The 16,437-nt window shown below is 32.5% G+C and overlaps 1 protein-coding gene across 16 annotated transcripts in view; it reads right to left on the reverse strand.

The window, feature by feature from the left end:
* Positions 1-16,437, reverse strand: part of SLIT2 (slit guidance ligand 2) — a 256,661-nt gene that overhangs the window by 20,559 nt on the left and 219,665 nt on the right. For 11 of the 16 annotated variants that reach the window (XM_035323806.1, XM_035323802.1, XM_035323799.1 and 8 more), the window contains 5 exons: positions 14,580-14,704; positions 14,351-14,448; positions 12,809-12,948; positions 8,634-8,660; positions 904-997 (listed from right to left, as the gene is read on the reverse strand). In XM_035323806.1, the coding sequence (XP_035179697.1) occupies positions 904-997; positions 8,634-8,660; positions 12,809-12,948; positions 14,351-14,448; positions 14,580-14,704 (484 nt within the window). The remainder of the gene's footprint in view (positions 1-903; positions 998-8,633; positions 8,661-12,808; positions 12,949-14,350; positions 14,449-14,579; positions 14,705-16,437) is intronic. The other 5 variants (XM_035323812.1, XM_035323807.1, XM_035323809.1 and 2 more) reach the window with 1 other exon arrangement.

Genomic DNA, 16,437 nt, shown 5'->3' on the forward strand with positions numbered 1-16,437 from the left:
GGCACGCTATTAAAAAGCTAAGTGAGATACATGCTTGAAGTTAATGCATGTGTTAGTTTCTGATTTAAAATCTCAGAAAGTGAGATTTTAAAGATGGAAGATTAATGAATTGGACAGTCAAGTATAACATACTAAACTAGGTTTACTGAAATGACATGAAGATAATAAACATAACACAGATAAATTTTAATCCAACAAGTTTTCTATTTTCCAGTTTAAAACTATCAACTTCATTTCATTTTCATATGAATATTTGATATATTTGAATATTTTTTCCACATTTTAATAACACATTTTTTCATAAGTAGTAGGAATGATGATCATTCCTAGATAAGCTGATTCTGGGAGAAGAACATACTGTGCATAGGACATGTGCGAAAGCTGCAGGTTTCCTAAATTTATTAATCTAAAGCCTATTAAAAACACTTTAAAGTGTGTGTACTAATTAATTTTAAGGATATGGTATAATTAAGGATTAGTTTTCTTGGGAATTAACTTTATTTTATACCTTTCGGTGTGCCTTCCTAATAAACTCTTTCAAAATTAATTCTCAGAAAGCAGTATAATAATTCCACTTCAGTTAAATGGAATTATTTTCCTACTTGCTAAGCTACTACAAAGGTTTTGTATAGACAGTTACATAGACTAACTGCTCTATATGTTGTTCCTCTTATAAATTCTGACTGAAATTAGAACTGTTAAAGATCTTTTAATTCAGAAGACATATTTAAGATAATAATCTAGATCTACCTGAAAATAAATGGGTCTATACTACCACAATATCTGATGATAGTTGAAATCAGCATTTTGAGAATAGAACTTACTTCCACTAAAATAAAAGTTGAACAGGATAAATAAATAGAAATTTAGACTCAGCTAACCGTGACAATATTTTAAACTTACTTGTAACCTTTGGGTGTCAATATACACTTTGAGTCATGTTGGCAAGGATTCAGGCTTTGAGCACAGAAATCTAGTTTCTCCTCACAGAGCTCACCTGAAATGTAATGTATGTTGTCAACTCAGAGAAAACACCACAGTGACCTGAAAATAACTGTATTTTAAAAGTAACTGCTATGATTTTTTTTGTTAACACTAAAAAAATACATACCTCATGATATAATGAATACATTTCACACAGAAATACTCAGATTTGTATTATAAGTAATGTATTCCCTGAAAAAACACCTGTTAATATTACTGTCTGACAATATAATTACAATTACCCAACAATGAAAACTTGCTTTCTGTTTTTCCCTAATTGACACTCCAATATACCACAATTATCTGTTGTCATAATATGTCATAATATACCTGTTCTGTGTAAAGAAAAGAAAAATATTTCCCTGTTGTTAGAAGCTTAACATGGGCTGGATAATCTATAAAATATTTTAATATGGTTAAAATATGATCTCATTGCAACTTTTTGAAAAGTAAACACTTAGAGTTGTGTAAACAGATCAACTAATGTCTTGTTCCCTAACTAATCAGAAGATACCATGAAAAGTGTCCACACAAATTTTATCACTGGTTTGTAAAAGTAGTAGTATTATTTTAGCATCCATAAGAAGAATATACATATTTTAAACCCTATACCTGATGAATTCAGAGACTTTTAAGTCTATTGTGACCTGAAACTATGGAAAGAGTAGGGTTGCTCCTTGTTATTTGTCAAGTGAGTTGAGAAATTGAACTATGCACCAAAATGAAGAAAAGAGCAGAAGATAGCAGATGTCTTCAATGCTCAAGTCAAACTTTATTTCAGGAAGCTCAATACTTAGTATCCCTCAGTTTTACTCAGTGTGGTGTTGGCCAGCAGTTTAGCTAGATCACCGCATGTTTAAGGCCACCTGCCCCAACCCTCTGCTCAAGCACAGCCATCCAAAGCAGGCTACCCAGGCAGCTTCTGAAGATCTCCAAGGAGGTGACTCCACAGCCTCTGGGCAACCTGTGCCAGTGCTCTGTCACCTGTGCAGCACAGAAATGCTGCCTGATGTTTAGACAGAAACTCCTGTGTTCCAGTTTGTGCCCATTGCCTCTTGTCTGGGCACTGGCCACCAATGAAAAGAGCCTGAATGAGCAATCAATATCTGCTGCAAGGCAGCACAGTATTGAGGATGAGGACAGCATCATCATGAGTACAGTGGGGGAAAGAAGAAAGGCAGACCATTTAGGGACGCAACTTGGGTAGAATCACAAACAGGTGGAAGGCAGAAAGGTATAGGATAACATCAAAATGGAGTTTTAGAGCAGGAATATGAATTAAGATATTTTCCAAAATACATATGCATGTATATGTGTATGAACAAGCTCATCAGCTACTACTGTCATTAAGCAATAATGTTTCTGACATCTTAAAGTACTCCTTGTCAAGTTCTCAGAGTGCTTAGCACAACTCAGAAACTACCCTCTGTCTTACATGAGCTTCTCTGGCATTACAGAAGTACATGTAATAATAAACTGAAAGCAACAGTAGATGGTTAAATGTCTATTTGTCTTGTCTTTTTTTTTTTTTTTTTTTTTTTTCTTGGGGGTGGGGGGGGGGGGAGGGGAAGCTTCAACAGATCCTCCCTAGAAAGCTGTCATTTCCACAGCAAGCTTGCTTACATACCATTGTTTAAGACTACATACCATCATGACTACTCACATATTATATGACCTCAAATATTATTTCCAGAACTTATTTCTTAGAATATGTAAAAGTTATTTCAAGCAGTAGAAAAATAAGTAAAATTTAGAGTTGAAGAACAGTCCCCATTAGCAGCAATGATAGAGAAAAAGGCAAAACTGAACAAGAGCCAAGATGGTTATGCTGCATAAAAGCACATCAGTAATATATATGTTAAAGTTTTATAAGGCATGGAACCTCACTATATCCTTGAACATGGATAAAAAAGGAAAAACAGCTAGAAAAGTGCATCACAGCCATCCAGCAGGGGAAAAATTAAAAATTACTAATAAAAAAATCCAGACTGGTTCCACTGGTTAGACACAAAGATTTAAAAAAGAACAAACAAACAAACAAACAAAAACAAACAAACAAACCAAAGATAGCACCTTACTAATTTGCAAGTAGAGCATTTTCCATACAAAAACGAATCAGCTTTGAATTAATACAAGACAATGGTGTTCAAGCTATTTAATAGACCTCAGGAAAGCTGTCAATAACAATGTGATAGTCAATATATTTAGGAAACTGAATGAATATCAAATACAGGCCACTGAAGATGACTAATACACAGGATTTAAATTCTATCCTCAAAGCCTCTTCAAACTCTCTATGGACTTACTAGTCTTGAAGCATGAAACCGTTATGGCTAGGTCAGTGCACAAAGAATCCTGAAATACCAGGGGTTCTTAGAATCCCATGATATAACAAACAAAAACCAGATCCGTTTCTCTTTTCAAAGGGTTTTGTTTGAAGTAACTCTTCACATAGTCTTTAGTCAATTTGTAGAACTTGTTGCAATGGCTAAAAGCCATTTAAAAGGCCATCAATATTTCAGAGTGAGATATTGAATATTGAATAGAGACTTCAGATTTTCAAGAACATGCAGTGGAACAAGCAAAAAGCACTTTTTAAAAACAAATAAACAAAAAACCAAAACAGTTTATATGCATTCCTATGTGTTAGAAATGTATATGTATGCATAAAGATATGTGCACGCACACACACACATATATATGACAAGCCAATTACAAATTACAAAAGGTATGTTTGTTCAGTACTTATAAGACTAGCACAAAAACCTTTCTAAACATTCCCAAGATTATTAATCCTAACAGTATACCACAGACTTTCCAATATGACACAGTAAGCCTATCTCTCCAGCAGGGCTGTAGGTTTCCTGTCTCTGTAGGCACAATAAGAGGTCAGTGGAAAAAAAATAATAATACTTTTTCAGAAGACAAATTAGAACTGGTGTTATAGAAGCAAGCAATCTACTGTCAACTTCACCGAATTGGCATTGATTTTGGTACAGAAGAGAAACTGGGCCATGGCTTAGATTACTATAGACTTCTGAAGTTTCTTGAAGACTTATAAGTGAGCACTGTCTAAACATGTTAATTTTTTATTTTTTATCCAGTTATAACATAATTTATTATCCATTTATAACATAATTTCTTAGAGTACACTGCATTTTAGTAGTCATGAGTTGATGGTGTTAATGTCTTCAGAACTACACTGAAAGTTGAATTACCTCATGAAAAGTTCAGGGACGCTTGAAAATTCTTAATTCCCAAGTCATAGCTGGGAATCCTGTATATAGGCTGAGAGTAAAACTAGATATTTAGGATTTAAAAATGCTTACAGTTTTGAAAAGTATCCAAATTGTAAAATCAATGTTATACCACCAGACCTACTGTAGCCAAATGGTTTGAAAGTATCATCAGATGCTTTTAAAATTATAGTCAGATTTTGATTTGAGTACTCTTGTGGAAACTTTCCACAATATAAAGGAAGATTAAAAAAACAACACTTGTTTTAAAAAGACAGGGCTTTATGTGCTTTGATAGAGTAAAAGGAAGGAAAGTATCTCTGCATTTGGAAGTAGTGTGAAATAAATCAAAATCATATAATTCCAGGGAGCTTTCAATTAAACAGTTAGCAACCAGCCTAGAAAAGGAAACTGGAATCAATGAAAGGACATGGTAAACATGGCATTCCATGCAGTGAAGATATAGTGAAAGGAGAATGTTCAAAGCCTTATGAACAAAATGTCATTTTACAGAAAGTACAAACTCTTTCATTATAAAGAAACAGTAGAATTCATGACAGACTTGCACACTGAATCAATAAAAAGAAAAAAAAATCTCAAATGGAATCCAAAGAATTTACATCAGATACTGAACTTCTCAATGAGACTATAAGTGAGAAGAACACCCTCTCCCCTCTGCCCCCCCCAAAAAAAAATATAGCTCTTAATTTGTACTGTAAACAGATTTATCTTCTGAGTGGAGCTTTTCCATAATGAAAACATAACTGTTTGAGGAAAAGTAATTAGAGAAAGTAAGTAGAAATACATGACACTGAATCTGAATCACTGAATAATAGCTTCCTCGTAAAGTAACATCTCTTTTAGCATATTGAATAACCAATGTGTTATTCAGAATTTAAATGAGACAATGGTGAAGGGGAGAAATTTTGTTGAAATGTAAAGAGTGATGAAAGTGAAAAGGTCACTGAAGGAAATATCAGATTTATCTAGTTATGCTTCTTGGCTTTACTGGAAGGAAAGTTAAAGAGTTCTCTGATTTTAAAAAACATGGAATGTTTTAAAAACCATTCTACAAAATAATGTAAAACAATTTAGAAAAAATGTCTCAGTCCAAGGCAGCTTACTACCAATGTGTCTGTACCTTCTTTTACTCATCATATAACAATACTAAACCTGTTGTAACTGAGCTTGGCTAAGTAACCATGCTTTTGAAGATGACGATGGGAACATTAATGTACACACACACACACACAAAAAAAAAAGCAACAGACTAGTTTGGTTATAAATAAGCAGTATATACAGTGTCAAAAAAAAAAAAAAAAACAATGAAAAAGTTCCAAAATTTAATTAGAAATAGTTCTAACTGTTTTCATTAGACATCTTAAAAGCTATGGAGTCTGGTTTCTGGTACGTAGTAGCACTAAAACCAGTGGAATTCTGTGTGATCGACATAGTCTGAATGAAGGCAACCCTCCAACATTAAACCTGGAATATTTGCTAAGATTTTACCACTAGATATAGATGATGTTTCAGATTTCAACAGTCAGACAGCACTATTGAATATTGATAATGTATTGTGTGCGACCCTTGATTACCTAACCACAGCTGTAAGTTGCTAGATTCACAGATCAGTTCTTGTTTCCTCTGTGTATGTTAATACACTGTTACGATTTGATGAGATTATAAATCATAGAAAAAAAAATAACTTTGGATTTTCCAATATATAAATACATATAATACAACAAATTATAAACAATGCAATGATATGAAAAATTATTTACATCATTGCTATTTTGCTAACTGGGCAATAAATTTAACATCTAGTTAAATAATGGAATGTGACCCAGTATATTTCTGAATGAAGAAAAGAGCTCTAAGACAAATGAACATGGGCTGCTGAATATTAGAGCACATTGAAAATTACAGACAAGCTTACTGAAAAAACAAGCATAAAATCACCAGTGTATTAGCAAAACTGAGTATGATATTAGAATATAAATTAGAGAAATTATTCAAAAGAAAGAATGGTCAATTTTAATCATCATAATCAGTTTTTTGCTAGAATACTTATTCATTGCTCCAAAACTAAAATACCAAATGCATACTGTAGAATTATGGGTAATTACTAGCACAGCAGGATTTTATATGTGTACATATATCTGTTCCAGCTTCTGAACTTGCCTGCCATAAATTGTGAGTTAACTTCTGCAGTCTGTTTTATATTTATATTTATATATCAGGATTATGATCCTGATTTAATAAAATAATTATAATTTTAATCAAGTTTTATATGGTACGTTTTGCATTTGATTACTTGCATGCTTAAACTTTAGGCAGGTACTTATTTGGTTACCAACTGAATTGAAAACTCCTTTATTGTAGCAGCTAGAAGGCCACGTAATGAAGTTTTGAAAGATATCAAACTAGAATTTATATCAGTGTCTAGGGCTTGCCTAAACTGAGATGATTACTTAAAATTATCCTTTCTTCCTACAACTGTCACAATTCAAAAGATGTATGCCATGATAAAGCTGACTGATCCTTCAAGCAAGTTATAGACCGATAATTGACTTTCATGTTCAGCTGGCAAGAAAATACATGCATTTATCACACACATCTGCTTAACTTTGATGCTGAACTTAGTTCATATCCCTGGGTCTTTGATAATTTGTTTGTGAGAAATGTATTCTTGATAAAATCAGTAATTTTAACATGTTATAGTTCACACTTGTGTCATACATTTACAATGACTACAGTTCTGTTTAGGATTCATTGCCTTTCTACCTTTTATCACATTTTAAAGACATGCAAAATACTAGCAAGCCTAATTATACACAGATAACATCTGTTTCAACTTGAAATTGTGACTTGAGTCTTTCCACCGTAGCATCTTCAGTTTACATTCCATTTAAAAAGCCATTTTTTCATGGACATACAAAATAAGGATGGGGTTGTTTCATTTACAAAATCCTAAAAATTTTTCAGTTTACACTGCTGGAAATCAATGACAAAGCAAATTTTATCCATAAATCACTGATGTTGAACAAGTTATTGTAATCTGCTGATTTACTATTAAGCATACAAATATATTTGCAAGGATAAAAAAGAACTCAATTTTTATATTTCTCTAAACTGAGCTTTCACTTTTTCTGTTTTTTCTAGTGTCAAATATTCTCTTTATAAAATTAAACAGTTTCATACTGGGACAGTAACAGAACACTATAGACATAAAAACTTAGGAAGTGACAAGGGGGAAAGAAAAATGGGGGGCTATCTTTTCTGTCCAAACAATAACAGTAAAAGGCAAATAGAGGAACATGTCTAAATTGAATACAATCTTAACTATGGAACACCTACAGTTGGAATTACTTTCTGGAAATGTCTGTTTCACTGCATCATTTGCAGAGGGTATTTAGACTCTGAATTTAAGTTGTAAGAATAATTCTCCAGATGTCTAAACTAATCAAAATTGATGGTACAATTGCAGACTTGCTCGACATGCTGTTTAGCGCTTAATGAAAAATATTTTTCATTACTAGTGAAATATTATATTGTTTTATAGACAGCACAATAGGTTTATCAAATTAACTTGATAGCAAATACACTACAAGATGACTTGATTAATTTGCTTTCAAAACTATAAAGTTAGTTGCAGAAATATAAATAACTATAATTATATAAATATAACTTTATAAATATATTGTTACTGATTATATTAGTTCTCAGATTGCATAGATCAGATGTACAGAAGACGGTTTATCTCTGTTAGTGAAATAGGTGTTAGGCAGAAACTTCTAAAACTAAAAAGATCAGGAACATCCAAAATTAGTGTCATAAATATTTCCACCCTTACCTTTCCTGTACCATAGTCTGAGCTTAATGTGTTCATTTCAAATATTTTAGATATTTATGGAAAAAAAAAAAATCACAGATATGATAAGCAAGGGGATTGCCACTTTATACTCCAGAAAAATTTCTAGTACCATCATCTAATGAAGAAATCACAGCAAAACAGTGCTATATAATACAGAATACATTAGAACAGAACCAAGGTATGTTTTAAAAATAATGAGACTAAAGATTTCAGAAGATCACCATGTAAACCTTTTTGTTAGTCCTATCAGGATGCACAAATTTCTAATATATCAGAAAAAAAAAAAAAAAAAAAAAGACGACAGTAAGGTAGTATTAAATTACCCCTGCACAGTGATCTGTAGCTTAAACAAGGTTCTTTTGACATGTATTCACACTAGATCAAGGTGCCTGATTTGAGGATTTGCAGTGAGCTTTCTAAATGTTACCTATATAAGATTCATTTGATCTTATTTAAGAACTGAAATCCATGCACCTTTAAGGAAAGGAAAGTGAAAAAAAAAAAAAAGTAAGTGAAAATAGGCTTAAAAGACAACTGACCTTTTTCCACTTCATTCAGATTAGCAGCTTGCAGTGACAAAGACAGAAGAGACAAGAGACTTTTTACATTGTAATACAACAGCATAGCACATTAAGCTAATGCACAACTATAGCAGCAAGAGAGGTTGATATAGCAAAATGAAGCAAGCTTCAGAGTCTCACCTACAGCAGAGCAAAACAAATAGAAAAGGTAAGAAGTACATGCCACTGGTGGCATAGGAAAGGTTTTACTTGTGGATCAGTTAGATCTGTGATCTAATGACTGATGGCAACGAGCAAGAGAAATGATCATCTGTAATCTATAGAATGTACATAAAATGACCTGATGTTTACTAGACTGAGTTTAAAATAAAGGAGATGATAATGTTAAGAGAATAGCAGAGTTAAAGAGTGCAGGACATAGTGATGCATTTTAAATGTTTCATTTCTCAAGGTTTCATCAGACAGTCTGAATGTCTGATGATTGCATTTACTTCCTGTTACTTCACAGTTACAGTCTGTGATCTTAAGAAAGCTCACAGTATCATGCAAATACCTTTCTTTGTCTTTCCACCTGTAATTGTGGAGGCAATTGTAAAACTTAACTGAGGAAGAGAAAAAATGGATTCCCAATTCTTAAGCTATAATATAAGCTAACAGGCTTATATATATATATATACATGTATATATTGAAATCAACAATGCTTAATTGAGAAGTGTCAATTTTATCAGATTTTTAGAAAAGACAAAAAGTGACTGCTTGGTTTTGCATTATAACATTCCCTACAATTTTTTTTTTTTTTGTATTTTTTTATATGTATTTCCAGAAGTGAGATTCCAGTAAGCCTTCTACATAAAATTAAAACTTTAAATAAGAATGATTTACAATTCATACCAACAGGTTCCAACTGACTTCTTTCTTATATTGTGCTGTGTGAAATATAAAGCATGTTTGTAGATAACCATTCACTCGAAAAAAAAATATTCTGGGCTGGTGCACTTCTACATCCAGTATATATGTTCTGTGGCATCTTGAACATAAACAATTCAACGTATGGCCAATAAAATTAAAAGAGAACAGGACAAGTCTATGGTGGTATTTTTCTGTTATATACACTGTCCAAGCCTCCAGCACCTTACAGCCCAGGGACTTCTTGAGCTAGAGATAAGTACCTTTGCATTTAAAAATACATATATTTTTTAATCTGCTGAATATATAGACAGTTTTCCTGATGGTTAATTTATTTTTGCCCAGCTAGTACAGGAATTCATCAAATGAAAAATACCTTCCATAAAAACAAAACAAAACAAAAAAAACACACCACATTAGCAATATGCAAATCTGATTTTAACCTGTTAGAACAGATACAAAGATCCAAATTCTTATAAAGTTCCTCATGAAAAATCACTGTATCTATACTTGGCAGGGATTCTGTTACTTATCTTTGAAATCAAGCTATTGGCCAGAGAAAAAAATATGTCATAAATAATTTGGTATCGCATATACACCAGAGGCAACTGTAAGATTACTTTGTATTCTGAACACTACCATTTCTAGATCCCAATGTGTCCAGACTACTGGCAGTTTAACTCTTAACGTTCCAAGTTATTTAATTACTATGCAAGATCAGGGATGATGGGTGTAAAGACCAGCATGACGTTTTACATTTTCTCCTTACAGTTCATCTGGATTAAAACTAACTTAAGATCTCACACCTTGAGTCTATCTTCAGATGCTTTGTAAGACAGTGTACTGTAGAATTCTGCACTGCATCCTGTGGAATGAAAAAAATGAAATTTTGCTACAACTTACGTCCATTTATCTATGAAATGAGGCTCTGGTCTTGCATGTGTGTCTGTTTTTGGTAAGGTGTTGAAATAATCTAATGAGATAGTGTAAAATCTCAACACTTTTTGAGAACAGAACAGCTAAACTTACTGATTACCAATAGATTGTTTTGATTTATTTTTGAGCCAGTGAGAAGATTCCCACATATTCACATGACTTACTGATTTCAGGAACACTTATGACTAGTCACCAAATCTATAAAAGCAAATCTGTTTTTCTAAAATGACTACTGTTAGGAAAGAAGAACACTTGCCATATAACCTCATAGCATTTTCCCTTTAGAATTAGGCACAAACTATTCTATAGCAACAGCAGGCTCCTCAAAGAAAAGTAATCACCACTTCCTCAATGATGAGTCAAATTAAAAAATCACTTTCTTGTATTTTAACTAAAAACAAAACTGCAATACAAACATCAAGTTAAATATCTTACCAATCCTTACGCTTCCCTTTTTTGCTCTAATCATATGCATATATATGTATAAATGCTACAATTGAAGTTTCAATCGTAAATGTAAAACATACATTTCAATTACAATACTACAGAAATACAAGAGGCGTACTTAATCAAAATTTTAGGCTAGCACACATAAACATGCCTTTGTATCCACTCCATGGATATTTAATCCAAAGCAGTCCTTCCCATGGGATATTGTGAATACAACAAGCTATTGGCTCTAGCAGTCCAAATGCACCTACAGCGATGTTGAAAATGAAGAAACAGGTAACAAGCAAAAAAACTGCGAAGCTGCTGAGGAGAAATGGATGTGCAAATGAACTGTCTGCTATTTAATAAGTACATGAAATCTCCTAGCATGAAATCACCAAACAGGAAAACTCAGCTGGTGTGACTGGCTTGCTCTCTACCATCCTACACAGCAGAGTATCCAATCCTTTTTAAAGGAGATGGCAACTGAATCTCGGGAATCTGAAGCTTGATTCAGACATAATATTAATTATTTGATAAATAATAAAAATCTACCATTACTTATTAAAGCTGTTACCTGTTATTTTTTTCTAAGGCTTGAATTGGCAGTTGCTTCTAGGTATTAAGGTAGCAATACCTGGCAAATGAGTATGATTAAGCAGAAGGTTGTGTCTAATTTTCCAGATGTGGACCATACATAAGTTGTTCTTATGTATCTTATTCTGTCGACTTAACCTTTTAACCTGTATTGCTTTAGGTATTGTGGCTCATTCTGCATGAAGAAATTTCTTCCAAACATTTACTCAGAATAAGTACTGCACAAATACGTATATTAGATTATGAAGTTGCATTTTTTTTTACTGGTGTTCTATCATTTTCACTCACTGTGGGTGTCCAAAATTTAAATATTGACTTTAAATTTGAATGCCCTAAATCATTTGAGCAATCCAGTAGGTTGTAGAACTAATGATGGAAATACCTTGGATTAAAAAGGTGCTAACTTTGTTTACAATAAATGCAATTACTTCATGAGTTCACCTCTCCTCACAGTCATCCAAAGCTCAAATTCAGTGTTCCCCGAGGGTATTAAACAGCTTATCTGACAGCCAAAATAGGATTAATTATAGTTACTATATAGGCTAACTAGGTATATCTAATTCCTAGGTTATGGAGGATTTTACATTTCTTTATCATGTATTTCAAATAATGGTTTTGTGAATTTAAGCTCTGCATTCTTCTAGTGGTCCACTAGATTACAGAAAATAGATGTCTAGAAAAACTGAACAACAGAAACAATAGATCCTAATTCTTGTTCTCCAGTGTTCCTGTTGTAACTGTTCCTAATTCTCACAGAGATTGTGAAAATAAGCAAGAGAACCTCTGTTTCAAAGAAAGAAAGGGTAATGCTTTGGCCTGACTGCCAACTGATAGAAATGAACAATTTCACACACTCTAATGATGCTATTTTCTTGTGTGCTAGAGCAGAAAGCATCACAATCTGCATTAATCTTTCTACAGGAGGGCAGGACAGCATCTAGGGATGCCAAATTCCCTACTGGCACAGATGGATTCTTTTTTGCCCTGGTAGCAGCTTGGACAATATAAGACAAAAGAAGAATATTTTTCAAATTTCAACAACTATAGGGATTCTTCACTGGACTGGTTGGTTTGGGTAAACAGATGTAAAGGACACATTTTCAAGAACTTTTAAATATCAAAATGTTGTAATTTCAAAACAGGAATTAATGAATGTGTGTAAAGTCTACTTTTGACTACAAGCCTTACTGAAGAAAAATATTGAAGGAAACTTGACTTTAAACCAATTGTAAAATGACCACTAATTCATCTACAAACTGAAAAACATGACTGTTTCTCTATTAGGAATTCTTGAATGACCTGTACTTGCTCTTTATACTCTTACCCGTATATTCAGGTGGACAGAGGCAAGTATAGTTATTAATTCCATCCACACAAGTAGAATTATTTTCGCAGTCATTGTCTTCACAGTCATCAACATTTATTTCACAGTTTTCACCTTCAAATCCATCTGCACAAGTGCACCTATAATACAGAAAATAAAACCGACCACATGAACTTTTTAGCTGGGGAGACCAGACAAGAAATACTGTAATTAATAAGTACATTAATTCATAATCATTATCCCCTCTAAAGGAAAATGGATGATATAATATAAAAGAAAACATATAACAAACATTACCAAAACATTTTAACATTCTAAGTTACAGAAAAAAAACAGCAACAATAACAATTTGTGCCTTTATTTTTAGTTAAAGGAGCTTAAATTTCATAACTGGGCACTCCTTTAGAAACACCTGTTATATTATAAAATGAGATTATATTTTATTTATTTTTGTAAATTTAAACACATAGAAAAGACTGTGGAATCAGGGATCAGTATGTAGTACTACTATTCTACTATCATTCAATTAAATGCACCATCATAAAGCTATGTTTAAAGTTCTAAGTACAATACATGCATTGATATAAAAACAAAGACTAAGCTCTTCAAAGCTGTAATTTTTATTTTGCTTTTACATATGTTTATGCAAAACAAATATATAAAAAGGTAGTAAATGTAAAAGGTCACTCACATATGACCATGAATGCATTTACATGCAATGTGCACTATCTATAACTCCTGTAACTTTGACTGTAAGATTGCTTTAATTTTCAAAATATGTAGTGTTTAAACAAATAAATTAAAAAGGTCAAATTCTGAGATGCTATTATGTCACTTTAAATTCTAGAGGCATAATATTGAGATGTATATGCTTAATTTTTAATAGAAAACTAATCTTTTGACAGAATTGAGAATGAAAAATAAGAATAACATCTTAATGAATTGCAGGATAATGAATTGTTTCTTTCCGAAGTGTCATTTTTAACAAGCTTGAGGTGTGGATTATTAAATGACTAATAATTTCACAGAAGAATGCTAAAGAACTTTATTTCATAATTCATGAAGTACATCTGGAGTAATTGTACTGTGTGATTAAATAACTCAAGATTAAAAATGCTCACAGCATGTTTATCTGCTGGCATAGTGAGTTTCAAATGAATCATTAATTTTCTGTTTCAGTGGGATTTACATTTTATCATTTACATGCTGTCTGTTGAAGTAATACACACAACAACAGATGAATTGTGAGATTTTTTTCAGCAGGGATCTAGCCAGCTATTAATTAGCATAATGGAGTCAATACTATGTTGTCTTGACCTGGTAAGCCTCAACTAATCATAATTATTTGTTGTTGTTTTTAACAGTTTCAGAGCTTTAGAAGTTTTCCATGGACAGTAACATGTTCTGAAAACTTGAGAAGCACTGAAAACCTGACTTTGTGGTGCAATTACCAATAAAGAGAATCCAAAGATTAACACCAAAGCTATTTCATGTACTCTAAGAGTCAATAGATTTCTGATATTACAATTAAAAACAACTTACCAAAACCCATCTTTTTCTTCTTCTTTCAGATGACAAGTTCCACCATGGTTGCATGGGTTACTGATGCAGGCATGAATAGGAATATCACAATCTTGACCCTATGCAGGGAACAAGGACATCATTTAAGAAAATACAGAGTCTAGTGGAGTAAATTAAAACTCTTTGTAAATGTTAAAATGGAGAGGCTTACATTTCAGTAATACTTTTTTCCTCTTCATTCATTACCTACCTTGAAACCATATGGACAAGTACATCTATAGAAGTCAACTGGATCATTGTTGCAGGTTCCATCATTTTTACATGGATTCGATAGGCAGGGGTTACACTTTGCAAGAATATTAACATCCACGGGCCCTTAAAAATACAAATGTGATAGTCATAAAAGAACTAACACTGATTTATACTTGACAGGATATATTTGCACATTGCTCTAATTTTTAAAACAATGTTTGTATTTTAGACTGTGGTATTTCTACGTGAATTGAATGCTTGACTTTCCATAATTCCTCTATGTGCCCAAATACACTTGGATTTATTTATTTTTGGTTTGATTTTTAATTATCTTTTTAAAAAAAAAAAAAAAAAAATTGCAAAAACCTGACCCAAAAGGGATTCCTATATCCACATTATCTGAAATCTGCACAGTTTTGATCCATGATAATTACCTTTCCTTTTTATTTAATGAAGAATACAATTTCAGCTTTTGTCTCTTTAGTGGGTAGAAATTGCCTATGAGAAAAAGAGCTATAACAGTTTCTAATCCCTCCCTTGGTGGTATTATTGAGAACACAATTTTTTAGTTTTTGTTTGTTTATTTTTTTTTGTTGTTTTCAGGATCATATAGGACTGGTGGCAAACATGAACTGGCAGAATTACCTGTAAATTGGTTGAACATCTGTGAACTATAATGTTATAAACTGTATTGTCCAAGCTTTCTCACCATAAGTAGGTCTATATTGAAGCTTGCCCTGTTATGGAGTCAGCCACAGTTCTGTACATTGCTGCATTAGTTGAGCCTCAAAATAGCACAGACTATACCTTGAATCTATGTGCAAATGAGGGCTGCCATCAATGCCTGTGGTCATGTTTTTTATATTAATGACTATAAGAATAGAATATAGAAATGAATAATGACAAAATCTAAAGTTTCACAAGCCAGATAGAGTTGTGATGGAGATCTTTAGCGTACGTAAATCTTATCCCTATAATATAAATATTTATTAGACATTTATTTATTTTTCATTGCTTTAAAATCATAATGGTGTTTTTTTTTTTTATGTTGAATTTTCAAATTATAAACTATCGATTGTTTTTTTTTCTTTTTGTCAGACAACCAAATAAATTACTAGTTATTTGTTTAAATTTAGAAATCACCTGCTTATAATAATGCTTCATTTTCTTATGTTTTATGAAAATTGAAAGATGATTGATTACTGTAAAAGAAAACAGGGTTGAATTGGCTAAATGCCTATTAAGAGAATGAACACACATTCTCTACTACTTCCGGCTTTATTGCCTGATGACACTATTGCCTCCAGCTTATTTTCATATTTAACCAGTGGAAAAAAAAATCTATACTTATCTCCAGATAATTTGTAAATTTTAAAGAATAACCAGTGATTTCTCCAGTCACAACACACACACACAGACACACACACACAAAAAAGACTTCTCAGATCTAATGGTGGTAGAACTGCCTGATTTATCTCATCAAAATGAGCCAGACTGCAATGTTTTTCAAACCAACAGTGCACTTTTACTGAGGTATGGTGGGTTTTGTTTTGTTTTGTTTTGTCTTTACTCAGATGTCTTAACTTTCTTATTTTTTCTTTGGAAATTAAACTCAGATAAGTCATTGAAAAGGAGCTGGCATGGAAGGAAGCCATATGATTATAAAGATACAATAGGGATGCTGGGAATAGGCTGACAAATTTTTCTTTTTATCTGCAGTTGCTCGTATCCATCTGTGTCACAGTTTGCAAGCAAATGCAAGGAGATGAACACGCTAATTTGTGACAATTGCCAAAGTCACCATCTGTATGGATCATTGACTATTCTTGTCTTCATTACCTTATTTGAAAAAAAAA

This window comes from Oxyura jamaicensis, chromosome 4 (assembly GCF_011077185.1).
Source record: "Oxyura jamaicensis isolate SHBP4307 breed ruddy duck chromosome 4, BPBGC_Ojam_1.0, whole genome shotgun sequence".
In the NCBI taxonomy this organism is placed as follows: domain Eukaryota; kingdom Metazoa; phylum Chordata; class Aves; order Anseriformes; family Anatidae; genus Oxyura; species Oxyura jamaicensis.